The sequence below is a fragment of the Ostrinia nubilalis genome, chromosome 8 (genome assembly GCF_963855985.1).
Source record: "Ostrinia nubilalis chromosome 8, ilOstNubi1.1, whole genome shotgun sequence".
Taxonomy (NCBI): Eukaryota; Metazoa; Arthropoda; class Insecta; order Lepidoptera; family Crambidae; genus Ostrinia; species Ostrinia nubilalis.
This window is the reverse complement of record NC_087095.1, coordinates 8,654,864-8,674,066: the sequence shown is the minus strand read 5'-3', so window position 1 is coordinate 8,674,066 and position 19,203 is coordinate 8,654,864. Positions and strand designations below refer to the sequence as shown.

General features: G+C 34.9%; 1 protein-coding gene across 1 annotated transcript; it reads left to right on the top strand.

Annotated features, from left to right (window-relative positions):
- The first annotated feature begins 8,241 nt into the window (after window positions 1-8,241).
- LOC135074176 (odorant receptor 2a-like) lies at window positions 8,242-12,863 on the top strand. Its single transcript, XM_063968479.1, has 8 exons — window positions 8,242-8,387; window positions 8,601-8,849; window positions 9,197-9,465; window positions 9,683-9,869; window positions 10,094-10,193; window positions 10,302-10,406; window positions 12,281-12,436; window positions 12,778-12,863. Exons 1-8 carry the CDS (start codon window positions 8,242-8,244, stop codon window positions 12,835-12,837), a joined length of 1,272 nt encoding a protein of 423 aa, XP_063824549.1. The 3' UTR covers window positions 12,838-12,863.
- The last annotated feature ends 6,340 nt before the right edge of the window (window positions 12,864-19,203 follow it).

The window sequence follows — 19,203 nt, the reverse complement described above, 5'->3', positions numbered from 1 at the left end:
ACTACGCAGCTAAACATTCCTCAAGCTGCACGAAGCTGGAGATGCTAGCAGATTTCTTGAGCGAGGAAGCGCGTTGTCACGCCCGAGCGGCTGTCCGCAACAGTCGTTATAACAAATAATATTTATTTTATGTAATGATTATATGAAATATTATTTATATAAAACAAAATTACATCAAATGAGTCTTAGATTAAGTAAGGTTTATATCAAATGTCTTTATGCGTTTTGATTGGTATCTGAAATGACATTATTAGAAATGATTCATTATATGAAGTAAACATTATATGTAAAAAAATTATATCAAGTGTTATTATAACATACGTTTATTATACAATATGAACGTTATTGAAATGAATTTATATCATATAAACTTATATAAACTGTCACGCACCCGTTTGTAACGTAATTTGTTTGTGATCTTGGTTGGTGTTTTCTATTACATAATGTAATTTAAGTACTTTAAAGAACACTGTTTAAGTACCTACTTATTTAAAGATCCGTCTGCCTGGTACCTTTACAAGTTTTTGTACCAGACAACAGACAAAAGGTACCAAGCAAAGCTGCTTATGACTATTATGTCACAGTGTAGTATGTCCAAAGCTATTTATTTAATAGTATTGGATTGGAACGTACTTACTGTCTGAGTATGAGTGACGCTTTTCAGCCTGTGAGTCCCAGATAAGTCACGTACCTAGTGGTACCTACCTATTCATTACACAAACTTCAGATGAGCCGCAGTGAGCACCCAGCTTTATTAATGCGAGAAACATGTTGTGTGCTGGAATGGATAAGCACCTGAACGTATCCTAGACTATTAATGTGTAAAAGATACGTTGCAACTGTTCGTTAAAGTGCAGTCTTAGGGTGCGTTGCACCATCTTACTATAACTTTGACAAACGTCAAAAATTTGTCAAAATCCATTCAAAATACACCGGTTATCGTCATAGTTACGGTCAAAGTTAGGTGGTGCAACTCAGCCTTAAACATTTAAATTCAAAAAATTTTTAAAGGTACGAGTAGTTTATTGTAAAGTAGACACTTTGTTAAAAACGTGATAAAAAGAAATATACCTAAGTGCCCATGTTGTGTGATGGAATGAATTAAGCATTGTATTCCTTTTTTCTAAACTAAAACCAAATCAAATTGTCTAACAGGATAAACTAAATAAATCTATGAAACTATGAAATACGTGACGGTGACGATTTTTACATATCGAGCGAACTGGTACTACCAATGTAAATATTTCAACAAGATTTTTGTTACATAAGACTTTTTTCTAAAAACCCAACGAATTTATTTGCAATTCTACTGCAGTGGGATATTGCAGGTTAATCTTTTGTTGGACCGAGCACCTAAATATTAAAATGGTGTTACGGTCATCGGTAAAAACCTGATTGCGTACTTTATGTACGGGTCTAGGGAAACGACTGTGTTACAGACCACTTTCAATGATAGACACCATTTAAATAAATTATTTATAATTTGATTTGTCTTTATACATACTCAACAAAAAAGTACTATATTATGTACTTTTTTATGTAACTTACAATCCGGTCGAGGTAACTGCGCACCTCGATGGAATGCGACTCTCCCTCGCATTCACCTGCACATCTCCCCTGTTCGCCCCGTTCGTACCAGAACGTCGATGTGACGTCACGGCCGCCAGGTGCGCAACTAACTTGACCGAGTTGTATTTTTAAACTGAGATGGCAGCAAGTGCTATTATTATATAACCTCCGATTTCTTAAATAGCCGCGATCGTTCTAAAATAAGTCGATTATTTGATTCCCGAGAAGTCGTTGAAGAAGATTTACTTAATGAATGGCAAAAAAGATGGGATACGTCAGTCAAAGGACGTCACTTATATAAATTCTTCCCGAATGTACGCGAACGTCTAACTAGGCGATGGTTAGAAATCGACCATTGCTCGTCGCAGTTCCTCACGGGACATGGCAACTTTAAACATAAACTTCATGAATTCAAACTAGTTCCGTCTCCTGTTTGCTAGTGTTCCACTGATGATGTCAGTCATGAGCAGTCTGCCCATCATATCTTGTGGGAGTGTGATCTTTGGAAACATGAACGTGATATAATGCTTAATTCAATACAACATACATCTGTTTCCGCAATTTATTACACCGATCTTGTCGCGACAAGGAAAAATTTCCGTGCTTTTAAGCGATTTTGTAAAAAATATTATTGGCAGGTAGTTGCTAATTGCAAATAAGATAGGCCCCCTTAATTTAATTTATTGTCCGTGGTGCATAATCTTTTTCTTAAAGGTTTTAAACCTTTGTTTGTCACCTGTCATCCGCTTTGCAATGGAGGGAAGTCGAACCTTAATTTCGAACTCCTCCTATGTTCTTCTGATTAATTTCGTTGCGGGTCCAATGACAGTTTAACTTTCCCCCGGGACAAACTTGACCTTCATTGGTTGGGTTTTTGTGGCGGTCAAGCTGTAGATCCTGGCTACACAGGAGTTGCAGTGGTGGGAACGAGAGGTGGGAATAGTCCCGTAAGTGCTATTATTATATTGAATTAATGTACGCTTTTCCGTGTCCTGATTAGATTTGGCAAAAGAAAAAAAAGGTAAAGGTGTCTTACCTTGTTAGCTGCAGTTTATCTACTTTTTATGCCTTGCCAGCCATCCAAGGCACTTGCCATATGTTTGTCTCGAAGCGCTGGTAAGGCCCAAAAGATAAGGAGACATGTAAACTGTTACCTTTTTTAAGGGCTACCTTTTTAGGGTTCCGTACCTCAAAAGGAAAAAACGGAACCCTTATAGGATCACTTTGTTGTCCGTCTGTCCGTCCGTCCGTCCGTCTGTCAAGACCCTTTTTCTCAGGAACGCGTGGAGGTATGAAGCTGAAATTTATATCAATTACTCAGGTCTACTGTCCCTTGAAGCTGTGAAAAAATCAAACTTCTAAGCCAACGCAATCAAAAGATACAGCCGTTTATGCCGCAAATTTTCGACACTTGCAAGGGAATCAAAACCTACAGGGTGCTTCCCGTGAACTCAGAATCTTGAAATTTGGTACGAAGCAACGTCTAATAGCATAGATAAAGGAAAAAATACGAAAACCATAAATTTTTAGTTACATCACATAATATATTTTTTTTAAATAATTTTAAAATTACTACCCATTTCCTTATAAACGCGTAGAGGTATTAAATTGAAATTCATAGCAAATACTCAGGTCTATAATACCTTTAAGCTGTAACAAAATCAAACTTCTATGTCAACGCAATCAAAAGAAACAGCAATTTAAGCTGCATATTTTGAAACTCGCAAGTACTCGCAAGGGAATCAAAACCTAAAGGGTACCTCCAGTCGACCTAGAATCTTGAAATTTGGCATGAAGCAACGTTTTATAGCACACATAAAGGAAAAATTCCGAAAACCTTAAATTTTTAGTTACATTACAAAATATATATTTTTTAATAAATATAAACTTATTACTTTTTTCCTCATGAACGCGTAGAGCTATCAAGTTGAAATTCATATCAAATACTTAGATCTAATTGCCTTTAACCCGTGAAAAAAAAAAAATCTAAGTCAACGCAAAAACGCAAAACGCAAAAGTACAACCATTGATACCGCATATTTTGAAACTCGCAACTACACGCAAGGGAATTAAAACCTAAAGACCACTTCCCGTTGACATAGAATCTCGAAATTTGGTAAGAAGCAATAGCTTACAGCACAGGTAACAGAAAAATTCCGAAAAGCTTAAAATTTTAAGTAGTTATACCACCAAAAAAATTGTGATTGTAAACATAATTTTAGTTACAGCAATGACAAACGATAAAGAGATCTTTATCGTTCCATCTTTCCCCATTGTAATGTTATGAATTTCATTTTGCAATAAAAATACCATAGTTATGACTCAATTGTCGTAATGAACGAACTTTGTAAACCTTGCAGGTTTGTACGGAACCCTCGGTGCGCGAGTCCGACTGGCACTTGGCCGGTTTTTATTATTATTTTTGACATTCATAAGTGCCGAAATATTGGTCTAAACTGAATAAAATATTTTTGATTTTTTTATTTCAAACATATCAATTTTAAAACTATAAGGACAAAAATAACGCAAAACTAAACGTAATCGGCCTTCTATAACAGCATCTACAAACCTACATGATCTACGGATAGCGTTAAGAGCCTAACACGTGCGTCGTTTTGACATAATTGCCAGTAAAATGAAAATGGCTGACCACCGATCGGTCTCTGCCAGGGGCCGCGGACGGTCTCCGCTCCATTACCTAACACATTAATTTTTCACCTACACCCGACACATAATTGAGCTTTTCCACCTCTCGGCGTTGGCCGCTCATTCGTAATATTAATCCACGTGAGAGACGCTTTTTCGGGATGAAGCCTGCTTAAAATATGAGTACCTACTCGTTTTGTTCACACAAAGGTGAGTGAGATGACGATTCTAATATTAACTGACCAGTCTTTGGTGTGCTGTATCTCCACTCCAATTTGGTTCATTAATTCTTTTCATAAATACCTAAATTGTAAATGGCACGAGTTGTTTCGAAAATGCGCGTGGGAAAAATATTATTCTGTGATCCTCTGATATCAATACCAGCATCACATTTTTTAACTTGCTACAACTCAAGTAATAATATTTTACTTATTATTTTACAAAGAGCTGCAGTAAACTGAACCATTGACCAGTTTCATAACAAACCAGAGTTATTTTACTGTTAGATAATTAAAAACCTAACTAGGTACTCCTGATAATACTACCTGAACACAGTACAAAACATTTATTTTCATTAAACTGCTGAGTGATGTTATTTGCGGTGGACTCTACCTATTTCAAATATTGACGGGAATGTCCACAAAACTCGCTGTATTTTCATTTAAAACGTTCCATAAACGCTGCGAAAGTTTATTAATTCATGTGGCTAGACTATGTAGTTAATAAAACTGCATACAGTCGTGATATTGCTTATTTTTTTACATCGCGTTTGCCCTATGTATAAATTGACAAATTAAATAATTTAAAAATATTTATGCCAAGCATGTAATAAATTACTGTGTGCTCGTATTATTTTCAGATCAAAGAAAGGTAACAAAACTCAAGCAATATGCAATTATTTTGAAAAGGTAGGTTACGAATAAACATTAATACCTATTTACTTAAATTACACACTAGAGAGATTTGTTGATAATCTCTAGTTAGAAGGTTAATAGATTCAAAAGTGATTCGTCTCGCGCAAACCCACTGCATACGAAAGTTCCAGAATTGCATCCACTACCTCGGTTACAGATTAAATTGTTTCAAATTCGGAAGTAGGTGGCAGTAATAATTACTTCTAATAGAAGCTCCGGTAATATAAAGCCGTGGTTTAACTGCACCAGCTGTGTCTGGAGTTGTAACGTACGGTTTATCGCTCAACTGCGCTGTTACTGGAGACAATTTGTTCCAAAACCAACTTTGTATGAAACGGATTAATGCGGTGAAGCGTGTTTGGGTGTCTATTAAGGAATAGTTAGTTACTCTAATACTAAATACTATTCAAATTAACACGGATGGGTAAACCACAAGTATTCCATTTACACTTACTTAATCATCTTATTTCAATTAATATAACTAATTTGACATCTCAACTTCCAGGGGCAATTAAAGATCCTGGAAAGTTGAGATGTCAAATTAATAGTAGTCAATTAAAGACTAGATTCGAGTGTTTACCTAAGACGAATTTTTCAACACCATTAGGTCAGGAAGGCGGTGGACGCAGGCTGCTACCAACCGGTCAACAATCGTTGAGGGAGGCCTATGTTCAGTAGTGGACGTCCTATGGCTGATATTATGATTATGATGATGAATAGGTCAGTATTATCTTGTAGTAAGTAAATACAATAAAGTCTTTGATACCAAATACTTATACATTTCATTCAATAAGAATGTTCCCAACAAATATCTGTCATAAATGCTATGCCAATATGAATATTTTTATGAAACTTTTGCCATGAAACGTGCGAAGGAATTGTATACTGAGTTTACTTTTTGTTCAAACTGCGGTGGCGGAGCAAATGTAGAAGTGATTCCGTAAGTATTCGCGTCACGTAGAATTGGCGCCCGACGTGGGACGAGGCAAACACATCGCGCTCGCCGAAACAATTTCACTCGCCACACTGCTCACTACACTATATTAATAAAAACAAACTCTTTCGATTTTACATCCCAAAAATTACCATTTTTTTCTAAAATGGTCAAAAAAATCAAATGGATCATTTTTTTTTGTAAAAAGGTCGAAATTGTATTAAAAATATGAATGGCCATTTGCAAGCAGAAGCACATCTGTTATCCTAAATCAAGTTGATACCTAATTCAGGTCGCTACCGAAATTGGGGATCTAGTTTAGCTGTGGACGGACATCCTGTGGCTAAACGTCCTGTGTTCAATGAACTTATTTTATGTAAAATCACTCACTGTTTTCTTGAAATAGTTCAATCACAAAACCTTACTAATTGATTATAGGTATAGCTAATTAGCTACATTTATAAATAGCAAACTGCAAATAAATAAATTTCTGACGAAGGACAAGATAGCAGCAAAGGATGAAAAAGCACAAACATTTCTACAAAGCTTTGCTCCAGGTGAAACGGGATTCCCCGTAACAAGAGTTTCAATTATCCTGCATAGAAAAATGTTCACGCCAAATTATAAGACTGCGATAATAATTTTCAGTCAAGGTTGCTCTTTTGCAACCGTTTTGAATGATAAAATACAAAAGGATACAGTGGTTTCACTTACAAATATAAGCAGTATTATGTATAAAATGTAAGTAGCCATATAATTATTTTTGTGAGTTCAATCGATTTTGGCTCCACTATTGTTTTAATTTTCCAACTGTATTGAAATAATTTATAATAATTTATTTTTATTTTTTGGAAAGTTGTTAAGTCGAAATCCAACGCTAGGTCCACATGGCTATACTGCCTAATGTTAAACTAAAAATAGGTAAGACTCTAGATTTAATAAATTTTCATAATACGCTATTAGGGACAGCGTTAACATGCTTACAATAATTTCCACTAATGCTCTACTATCTTTAAAAAATCTAAAATTTCCATGTAAGAAAGTAAAAGTCATAGAATCAGCTCAAAATGTACGCAGTATGCACTAGGGAAAGCCTGCTGTACAAAACTATACTGTGTATGCGCCACTGCTTGAGGCAATGCAGAAAATTAATGTCATGTTAGTTAGACCTCGGAATTATGACACAGAATATGCTGAGCTCCTTAATAAAAGGGAAGACGGTGCAAGTGATTCTACACCTGCTATAACATCCTTATTACCAGTGCCTAGATGACAAATGAAGGCAATAATTCACGACCGCGCAAAAATGTACTTACGGGATATACTTAATATCGTTTTTCTTTGTAAATGCACTATTAATTGGATGAATTTAGTTGACTTTTTAATCGAATCAATTTTGAATTAAAAAAAAACACAATATACTGATTCGATTTCGTACCTCAATTTATAAATTACATCATGGTTGTTTTAATACAAATCAGTCTAGGACCAAATAATATGCATTACTTAGCGTAAATGATCAATCCAATAATGTTTAATTTTACCCTAAAGTAGGTAGTTACTTATCCAATAACAGGTATAAGGGTCACGGGCAAAGGTACCTTTGATTATGATACTACGACACAAAGTTCAAAGTTTACATGAAGAATGCTGTGAGATAAACGACTTACTAGCCATGTTGCAATAAATATTTCTCAAACACATGCGAAATGGCTGTCCAAATAATTTCATAGTCAGAGGTCATGGGTATGTTTGTCTAATACGAGTATCATCTTGCTATTAGAGTTGGTACTTTAAATCAATCAAATAGAAGCTCTTAAACACAAAAATACCGACTAGGGACCGACGACCTCATAAAGGTAGCGGGAAGGCGCTGGGTGCAGGCCGCCACCAACCGGCCATTGTGGAAATCATTGGGGGAGGCCTATGTTCAGCAGTGGACGTCCTATGGCTGAAATGATGATGATGAAACACAAAAATTACAAGAGGAAAGTGACTATTCCTATACCCTGTATTTTTTTACGTTCACTTTATTATAAAAAGTTTCAATTCATGTTAGAAATTGACCGTCAACAACACGGAATAGGTCACTCTATCGTGTGGGTTAATAGGTAACATTATTTTCCCTCACAAAAGAAGTTCAATCGGTGAAAATTACGCCAGCAACCGACTAGCGTTATGTTGCTGAAAAAGTGGAAGGAGTTTTATAATAAAGAGGACTTTGACTATTCCACGGGATATGTCGACCCATACCAATTTCATCGCACTTTTTATTTTGTGCAGAGCGCTTTTCAGGTTACAGACGAGCCGTTTAAACCTTGGACGTAGGTAGAATTAAATAACACACTAGACCGCAAAGAAAAAGGGTCGATTACAAAATCTGTAATATCTTCAAAAGTACCTGATCTAGCTTTTTTTACTAAATGTAAATTAAATTAAAATGCGTAGTTCATCCAGTATGTTTGTTTCATAAAGCTAGGTCAGCTATTTTTGAAGATATTGAAATGACTCTATGTTTTTCTTGAAATTACTTTCAGATACGTCTCAAAAACAATCACTTTGATATGCGGGATCGGGGTACTGACTGACGCCTGCTTCTCATTTTACCATGCCATTGATATATTTGACATGGGCCTGATAACTGAAGCAGGAACTTACGTCCTTATGTTGCTCTACAAAATGATGACGCTCACCATCACGAAAGTCAACTTGCCCAGTTACATACACTTTATGAAATGCATGAAAGACGACTTCGCTTATATTTGCACTAAGAGCGAAAAGTATAGGTTAAGTAACTATTATTTAATTAGTTAAGAAAATTAATAAAAATTTTAAACAATGGTATCCGACGATACCATTATTTATGATTTTATCCACTTGTCCTGAGGTGTGCTTAATACGATTAAAGTAATTGAAATAAAAATTAAATTAATAGCTTTAAAATTCCTAGATTAAACATATTCATACATAGTATTTTCATATTAATTATAATTAAATTTGTTTTACATCAGTTCCTCGCAGAAAAATTCATGGAAATGTATTAAAAGAGAAGTTCTAAATATTTGCTTGTGCTGCAATGGCATTTATTAAGAATCCGTTAATTAATAAAATTTAACTTCTCTGTAATTTACAGGAAAGTATTCTTCGAAACTCAACTCGCTACTTGGAAGTTGTGCGTTTCCACGTGTCTCTTCATGTTTTGTTTGGCCAACAGTCTGGTTCTGTTCGCGATTGGGTCCCTATTCTTTTATTTAGCTACACACGAGCCTGGCGATGGGACCAATAGGCCCCTAGTTTTCCCGTTTTGGGCTCCAGGAATTGACTACACTTCGTCACCGGCCTATGATATAGCCTTCAATTTTGCCAATATCGGTGTTTTGGCTTGCACATATAACTATACATGTGAGTCTATATTGAACTTCATGGGACGCCTAAACAATTCTTACTAAAGCCCCCAATTTCAAATGATTCCCTTCGAATGTATTCCAAACTACTTACGGACATCAAAAGGACTGTAAATATGATTTTTTGGCATCTATCAGCATTTTAAGGGTACACTGAACCGCAAAAACGCTGACAAAACCAATGTCAGATTTTACAAAATCTCTTTTCGTTTCAGTTGTACTTCAAACAAACATAGTATGGGTCCGACAAATCGCATCAAAGGCCGAAATGATTGAGATGTGTATCACAGACCTTTTGGAAGGTATCCAGCCGGCCAATAATGAAGAGGAGAAAAGGCACTACGCAAATTTGATAAACTATCGAATGAGAGAAATTATATCTCAGCACCAAAAAATGTACAGGTAGAGCTACTTATTATCGTATTAGTATCATTCTTAGATGCACCAAACTTAATTTTATAGCTAGTCTCTTCAACAGCTTTTGATGTTTTAGTAATGATCTTAAGACCATCGTAATATGATTATAACGAGGATTTTAGACTTAAGCAAATGGAAGAGGACTAATGCGGTAATACCTATAGAATCATGATTATAAATTATGTATTATTTGTTGTTGTATTTTGCAGGTTGTTAGACAGTTATGCATCGGTTTTTAAGAAATGTTTGATGTTTGAACAGCTTGTATCAAGTCCAGTTATCTGCATGTTGGCATACTGTTCTGCAGAGGTTAGTTTAATATAACTTTTGGCAACTATCGCCTTTTTTCCATTTAAATAGGAATCAAATTATATTAAGGGTTTCAAGTATTTTTTTTCATGACTTATTTTATTACAGAAACTAGATGCAGGTGAAATTCATACTGTTATGATTTTGCTTTGTGTCGGCGCCATATTGATTTTATTCCTTCCGTGTTATCTTTGCACTTATCTCAGAATGAAGGTGAGCAAAACACCTGAATACACACTATATACACCATACAGCCTGAATTTTTGAGATTAATCATAATCATAATATCTTTACTGCCTCAGAATACGGAACAAACCAGAAACCGTCAACGGGCGTAAATGTGTATTCATATAAATTACTCCTAATCGCACTAATTTGACTTTAGAGCAATTAGTCAATGGCCGGCGCGCGCATTGTTTACATATCCGTCAGATTGACACTTTATAATTAAATTATGCCGTCTTGTGCCGTTCCAACATGTAAGAATGCTACTGGAATTACGAAGAAAGTGCATGGGATCATGTTTTATCCGTAAGTAGCACATTTCCAATTCATTTTAATTAAATAATAATTTTCAAAAAAAATCACGGTTGTATTTTGTAAGTGTTGCCACAGGTCAACGGAATATTTTACCCTACTTTTTTATATTGAATTACATTTGTATATAAAAAATTCACGCGTTAATTTTGTTAGCGTTACCACAGAATAATGGAATATTTTCCCCATCCTTTTTGTTTTAATTAGTTTTTAGTGCAATTTCATCCATGACATGACAACCTAATTAATTAAATTATAAGTGCCACTTGTGGTCTAAACTGAATAAATATTTTTGATTTTGATTTGATTATAATATTTGAATTAATTTATAATATTACTCCCTAAATAATGAGGAGATAATAAATTACTATCGTGAATTTCATACTTTCCCATTTATTCAAAAGTAAGGCATTGGTATCAACAGATCAGCAGCAGCAATATTTGTATATTTAATAATAATTTTAAGTAATTAATTATTGCTTACATACTTACTCTGATTTTCTTTCAGGATACACAGCCAGAGTTGCCTCGCAATCAAATTCAAGTATTGGTGATGTTTTTGATTTGGATTCTGTTTTTGACTCCAAGAAAAGTTAAACTAAAAGAACTACTGCGCCGTAAACAAATGTTTTGTTGTCGATATGTTTACATAATAAAGAACCTTAAGTTTCTTTTTTGTTTTACTTGGCATTCTAAAATTTATATTCGACTTTTGTAATTGACTTTTAAATAACATATTATACCTACATGTTGTATAATACACTATTTAATAGAAATAAATAATCATCTACACTTAGTTACTTCGCAGTAAAAATTAAATTCATAGGTAGGTAGGTACTATCTATGCCTATGGCCAGTCATGTCGTCTCGTTCTATCGCAAAGAATCACCATTTGATGAGAGCGAGAGCAAAAACGGAAATGGATAGTTAACACTGTGGCCGTGTGTACTTATTTCACTGACTTATTTTTTACTTGTTTAACATCTCTTTAAAAAATTACATAATTTTACCCCAAAAATGGGGGTGTCACACGGCGCTAGTAACACTAAAGGGGGTAGAGGGGCGCGGGAGGGGAAGTATTTTGGACACAAGTTGCCGCGTAGAAATGTTATCGAACACTCCTTCTGGTTTGTTCTGTATTCTGAGTTTACTGCTTCAATTGATGAGACAGTCAATTTCGTTAAGATCGAATAAAATATATTGAGCACATAATTATGTTGTGCTAAAATGGTGGTTGGGCTTGGCACGTGTAAAAGCGCTTTAAGAAGCCTTATGCAAAACAGAAATTAATTTTACGAGTTTTCTGAATTATCTGAATGAATTTGGCGAGGTTACTAACTCAGGTGGAAAGACTATGGCTGTGTTCCATTTATTTTTAATAACTTACAACTTAATAAGAGCTCAAAAGTTTAGATAACCATTTAATAGTTCAAGATATACCTACTCTGTTATACCTATAAACTCCTATACTGATCTTCTTCCTCGGCCCCTCACACAGACTGCGGTCATAAGCTGATACAATACTGATATTATGTATTTCAAAATTCAAGGTAACCCGAATATGCGATGCGTGTTGGGAGATTAGGTTCTGGGACGCCGGCCCCAACATACGGCCGTACTTGATACTCATCATGCAGAGGTGCCTGCGACCTCTGCCACTCCAGGCGCCCGGCTTTCAAGAGGTGTCCATCAAAACGTTTTCGAGTGTACGTATTGCTTTCGTTCACCAATATTATTATTAGTATGTATTTTCCGACTTTTCCGACTGTAGATTTTCCGATAATTCTCTTACATACAAACCTAGCACCGACTATGTTTGTAACATTACAAAAAATAAATTAAACATTTTGGTAGAGCCAAAATGTGCTTTAAGGAAGATATATTTTTTTAAATATTGATTTAGAATATAATATGCTAAACGATATGTACTTGAAATAGGTAGTCGGTCCTGTTACAGGAAAGATCTTTACTTATAGTAAACTAGAACTTGTTTTTTTCATTCTTTTTTCTTGACATGGTTTGCATCACAATGGCTTTTCTTTTTCAGAAAATGACATCAGCGTATTCATTGTTCAACATGCTGAGACAGGCGGATCTAGATTTATAATTTACAATTATTTTTAATCAAAATCAAGATATTAAAAGTGACATAACATTGTTAGTGTCACTTTTGATCTCTTGCAGGCACCTACTTTATTCTAATGCACTTCACAATTTATAATAATTAACAATGGACAACTTAGGGTGGGTTGCACCATCTAATTTTGACGGTAACTATGACGATAACCGCTGATTTTTGTATGGAGTTTGACAGATTTTAGGCGTTTGTCACAGTTAAAGTAAGATGGTGCAACCCAGCCTTAATGTTATGCTAAAAGCACAAAAACTACTTAACTGTTTATTGTAGTATTTGTAGTAAATACATCAGTACCACTCCTCCAGTAGTTTTTCTTAAAGTGGACGATGGAAGATTTTTTGGTAATATTAAACCAACCAAAAGGTACGAGTATGTTGTGGGTGAGATACGAATGGCTAGTACCTGCGACCTCTGCTAAACAGCCGGAGTATTTACGCTAGCGAGTGCGTCAAAATAATCTATCTAGATTTTAGTTATTGAAAGTAGCCGCTAGGGGCGCTGTACTATCTGTCATATTACATGTAATGATATTTTTTACGCAGTCGCCAGCGATCACACTTAACGTAAACTCATGGTAAGCACACTGGCCAGGCAATCGTCCAAATCGCGTTTTTCATCGTAGAGTCTGTAGTTCTCAGATGTAATGTTAAGAAATTACACTAATTCATAATCTCTTATATTCTAACGTTGCCTTATCCTTGGTGTCAGACCTTTAAGAGCCACTACGCTTCAAACAAATCCAATATTCAAACCTAAGTTTATTGACCACGTTTATACAAACTCCAAAGTGTTAGAAATTCCAGCATGCAGCATTAATTTGAAAAGTTTAGCGCTCAAATAATTCAGCGCTCGTGTTGTAACGTTGTTATACGGACAATAGGTGAACTTAAAAGCCAATGTTAATTGAATCGGCTCCAGATTGCAGGATGCCGGGCCAGTGGTAATTGCGTTAGCAGCAAACATGTCCGAGCTCTCAGCTCCTAACAGTGTTCATTCAATGTGACCGTTTTTTTGCCAACTAAAGAGCGGCCATTTTGAAAAATTCTCACACGTGATATTTCCGTTGGAGGGCGTTCAGACGATATGGATAGTTTTATTATTAAGTTGCTTGTTTGTTTCCAAACATGAATAGGTACTTAAGCTTAGCGACCATCATTATTCAATAGACTCCATGTGAAATAGACTACGAATTAAACTTAATTCAGACTAGGTCTACTTGTTACAATAAGGGTGAATTCGACCAAATAAGAGTAAATATTAATCTCAGAATAAATCGTCAGTTTTGACATATTATTATTTCCCATACGGAAACTGTCAATGTGTTTACCAGGAGTTATTCTCGGATAAAAGTTTGGTCGAATCGGGCCTAAGAAGTATTAATATTATCAATCAATAAAATATACAGATAGGTTATGTAACAGGCCAAACTATGGTTTGGCCTGTAAAAAAAGTTTAGAGGTAGGTAATTAAAATACGACCCTCCAAGATCTTATTAGCCGTCGTGACTTAATTAATTAAAGGAATTCCAGGCTGCACGCTAAATACACCTTGGCTCGGATCGCATTCATCGCAAAAAACGTTACTGTTATCTTGAGAGGTGCTCGAAAAGACACCGGGGCTTTCTATTATTCAGTTGAATAGCGAGAACCAATTATAACTTGTAAGTAATCCTCTTACTGAAACTCTGCGAGTCGACGCTGCCCGCCACTCAGAATATAATTCACTTTATCCATATTCAATATCAGATCGTGCGACGGCGGGCAAATAGAGCGATTCAAGTGAGAATTATTATTGGATAAAGCCTGCCTCCTTCTTCGTTGTCTATTTTCAATGTCCGCTCGAGCGTGATAATTTACGTGTTGTACTCGATACTGCGCTGTAAAAGTTTATACTGTCTTCTTATTAAGTCACTTGCTTGTGATGGATATATTCTAAGATAGTAATGTCATTTTGTATGTGTATTTCGTGGTTAACTTAACTTTTGTTTATGCAATCAATAAAATCATATTATTGTTTAAAATAAATAAGGAGTATTTACCTATGGGATGTACCTATGTAGAGTCGTTTTTAAAAGCAGATTTGACCTGTATTTTCTTTTATGTAACGTAAGTGCGCCTATTAACGACCCCCCAAAATTTGTATTCTATTACCGCCCTATTTTTCTTTCTTTCATAAAAGACATAATAACAGGTTCCAGAAAACACGTTACCTAAAAAATATCTAGATATGTTTATTGACTATCAAAACGATTAAAGTTTGTATTCGTAAATAACCAGTAAACGGAGTTATTTGACATTAAATGGGACGCGCCCGCAACAGACACACTTTTCATACTGACGCGCTCCCAGCTACTTAAGGTGCACCTTGTTATTAATTAGCGATTTTAACACATCTAATATGAGTATACCAACATGTTTTTGCATAACAATATTAATTCGTACTTTAGTTTCCTTAATAAACCCTCAATATAGCCCTCTCGCTGTATTTTATTGGCTTAAATACAATTTTAAATAAGGGCGGTAATAGAAACACTTTTAATAATTTGGTTCCTAATAACGACCCATGGCGTTGTTAGAATTTTGATAACGTTTTTTTATTTTAGTATTTATATCTTTAATTACGCATTTAACCTCCATTTTGTTATCTTGATAGATTCATAAGAATATTTCACATAATTAAATCAATTAACGCCATACGTTAATTGTCATAGGTTTGGCATAAAACTGCAATGAACATTAAATAATATCTCTAATAATGTATGACAATAGATTTATTAAAAACCTGTTAAATTCTAATTAGTACCTATTTGATATAAAATAAAACCTAATAAAAATGATACTTCACTGATCACGTTTTCATTAAAGTAGATATTTTAGCTGGTTACTGTTTTTTTTTTACGGTCGCTAATAGAATAAAGTAATATTCATACTTAATTCTATTACCGCCTCATAACTATAACGCCACCTGCGAAGACTTATAAGCCTGTATTTTGTATATAACTAACATTTATGACATGACACCAAACCAGTCATGCGTTATCACAACTACTATGTAACTTTTTAAGATCTTTTGAGTAATAAAAAAATAATTTAAAATAACTATACAGACAGTGTCCAATTTTTCATAGTTTATATTAAAATACACAATTAAAATCAATCAAAAATTAATTAAAAATTATAGTCAAATTAAAAATAAAAATAAAATATTAAATGAAAATTAAATTTTATTAAAACTCAAATACAGTTTAAATAATGACCCCCACTACTCACTAGAACACCGGATACCGCGTAATCAAGCATAATAGAGGAATTTATTTTTCTATTTCTGCTTAATTATTTATTTATTTTCGAGAAGCGTGCCTTTTCTCTTTTAATAATAAAAAAAATAACTTGAAAAAAAAAATTTACTAAAACTATAAGCAAAACAAATTTAACTTGAAAAAAAAAACAAATGGTTCCCGAGCCTCTGAGCGGGAATCGAACCCGTGCCTCTTGGAATTTACCCAATTGAAGAGCAATATTCTTAGCGGTCGGTAATAGAAACAGAAAAAACGTTAATAGAAACACACCTCGTCTATAGGTCGGTAATAGAAACAACTGCTTTTTCAGATTAAATTGCTATTTATTAATTATTGTGTGATTGAATACTCATTGTTACTATTTGAATTCAAAGATTACTTCATCATTGTTATAAATAAATTAAAGTGTCTTTTCTATCACCACGTCTTATATCTAATTTTCTAACGTTTATCCGAAGTCAGCTTAAACTGACGGTAATAGGCGCATTTACGTTACTCCCTTATTTTATATCTCCCGATAAAAAATTAACAAGAAGTGAAACAAGAATCCACCTTGATGCAAGTTAGCGTGCCATCCCTACATTGATGACATTCCACCAGCCCTTCTGCGTGCCCCTAAAACCTAAAGCTGAAACTCGCTACCTGTCTTTCCCGAAAAATAAGTTAAGGCTTGCCTTACTTGTTTAGATAAACAAATAAAGTATCATAATATTTTTCCGTTACTTAATAATATTATGTACCTCAGTTTCTCAAAACAAAATGAGTCGTGTAAGCCAATTTTATTTTGCAGCCCTTAAAATAATTTTCAAATGCTGAGGGTCGCTCAAGACTTTACCCCAATATACTGAAGCTTGGGGTTTCCAATAGAAATCCAATCAGAAGTGAAGTTATCCATACGTATTAAGGCCGGGTAGCAGAGAAAACGGCGAAAATGAGGTTTTCATTTTTCATTTTTGAGGTACTAAACAGTAAAATTAAAGGCTAAGATTTTTATTGGGCATAATTGAGGATATTTTCTAGGGCTATTAACGGATGGAAACACGATTTGATGAAGTTGACTCGATAGAATATATTCCCAAAGTTAGGTACCTCTATTCGTTTTCTATTTATGGTTTTATTTTTAAAATAAGCGATTTGAGATTCTAAATCTTTTACTAAACTAAAGTCCAGAAATAACTTGAGGGCTTTTAACGGATGAAATTTTTATATTGCGTCTTATTTAGTTACTATGTTAAAAAATGTGGAAAAAATCGTCCATGACGGCTTGGACAATCTCAATCAGTCGCGCGGTGGCGCTTACGGAGGACGGACGCGTGTCAGTTTTTTGGCCGTGACAGTTCGCGATTTGTCAATATTTTTGACAATGATGACTTTGATGAGTCACAGTATAATAATATCAGTGTTACTGGAGAAAGCTTAAATTTTTGATAATTAAAAATTATCAATTTTGTCTACCTATTGAAATTTAAATCGTTCGCATCCTTTTAAACGGAGACTCTACTCATGATACATAGTACATTCCTCAAATATGAGACAAAACCAATGAGTTAAAATTACATTTTAATAGTACCTACATACAATCGTCTTACACTCTTTAGAAGAGCACACTGACACAAATAAATAATAAAAAATACTGTCTAAGGTCTGTAGCTAAAGGTCTAAGCTGTAAGATAGAAGAATCTTCTAGCCAAAAAGATGGCAGATGCAGCAGATGTCAACGGATTTAAAACTGGAGTTCATATGACTCCTTGGAGACTTGAGTCTCTAGAGCGTCCCTTCCTCCACCATGCGTAAGAATTTTCACAAAAATACTGTCTAAGGTCTGTAGCTAAAGGTCTAAGCTGCAAGATAGAAGAATCTTCTAGCCAAAAAGATGGCAGATGCAGCAGATGTCAACGGATTTAAAACTGGAGTTCATATGACTCCTTGGAGACTTGAGTCTCTAGAGCGTCCCTTCCTCCACCATGCGTAAGAATTTTCACAAAAATACTGTCTAAGGTCTGTAGCTAAAGGTCTAAGCTGCAAGATAGAAGAATCTTCTAGCCAAAAAGATGGCAGATGCAGCAGATGTCAACGGATTTAAAACTGGAGTTCATGTGACTCCTTGTAGACTTGAGTGTCTAGAGCGTCCCTTCCTCCACCATGCGTAAGAATTTTCACAAAAATACTGTCTAAGGTCTGTAGCTAAAGGTCTAAGCTGCAAGATAGAAGAATCTTCTAGCCAAAAAGATGGCAGATGCAGCAGATGTCAACGGATTTAAAACTGGAGTTCATGTGACTCCTTGTAGACTTGAGTGTCTAGAGCGTCCCTTCCTCCACCATGCGTAAGAATTTTCACAAAAATACTGTCTAAGGTCTGTAGCTAAAGGTCTACGCTGCAAGATGGAAGAATCTTCTAACCAAAAAGATGACAGATGCAGCAGATGTCAACGGATTTAAAACTGGAGTTCATGTGACTCCTTCTAGACTTGAGTCTCTAGAGCGTCCCTTCCTCCACCATGCGTAAAAGTTTTCCAAAAATACTGTCTGAGGTCTGTAATAAAAGTCTAAACTGCAAGATAGAAGAATCTTTTAGCCAAAAACATGGCAGATGCAGCATATATCAACGGATTTAAGACTGGACTGGCACCACCTTGCAATGTCATCCTCTCATTGTTATCTGTAATGTAAATTATTTTTAAAATGTATTTAAAAAATAAAATGTTCGTTTTATTATTTCAATAATCTGACCTCTCAACTCAACTACACTACCCAAACACCTTTGTTCGCAACTGTACTGACGAAACCTCGATATTATACCGTTCATTTAAGATGACAAGCTTTTTGCTGCGGTAATGCACTCCAGGTAACCGTGTGTGATGCTTATTGCTCATAGTGATTTTCGATACAGAGCCCCGTACATACGTTATGCATAAATTATGGAAAGAAAACACCCAGACCAATACAAACAAATATGTATGCAATTTTAGTATGATATTTTTATTTATTAATAAACAAAAAGACTGAACAAAATTGATGCGTGTACTGATTAATGTAAT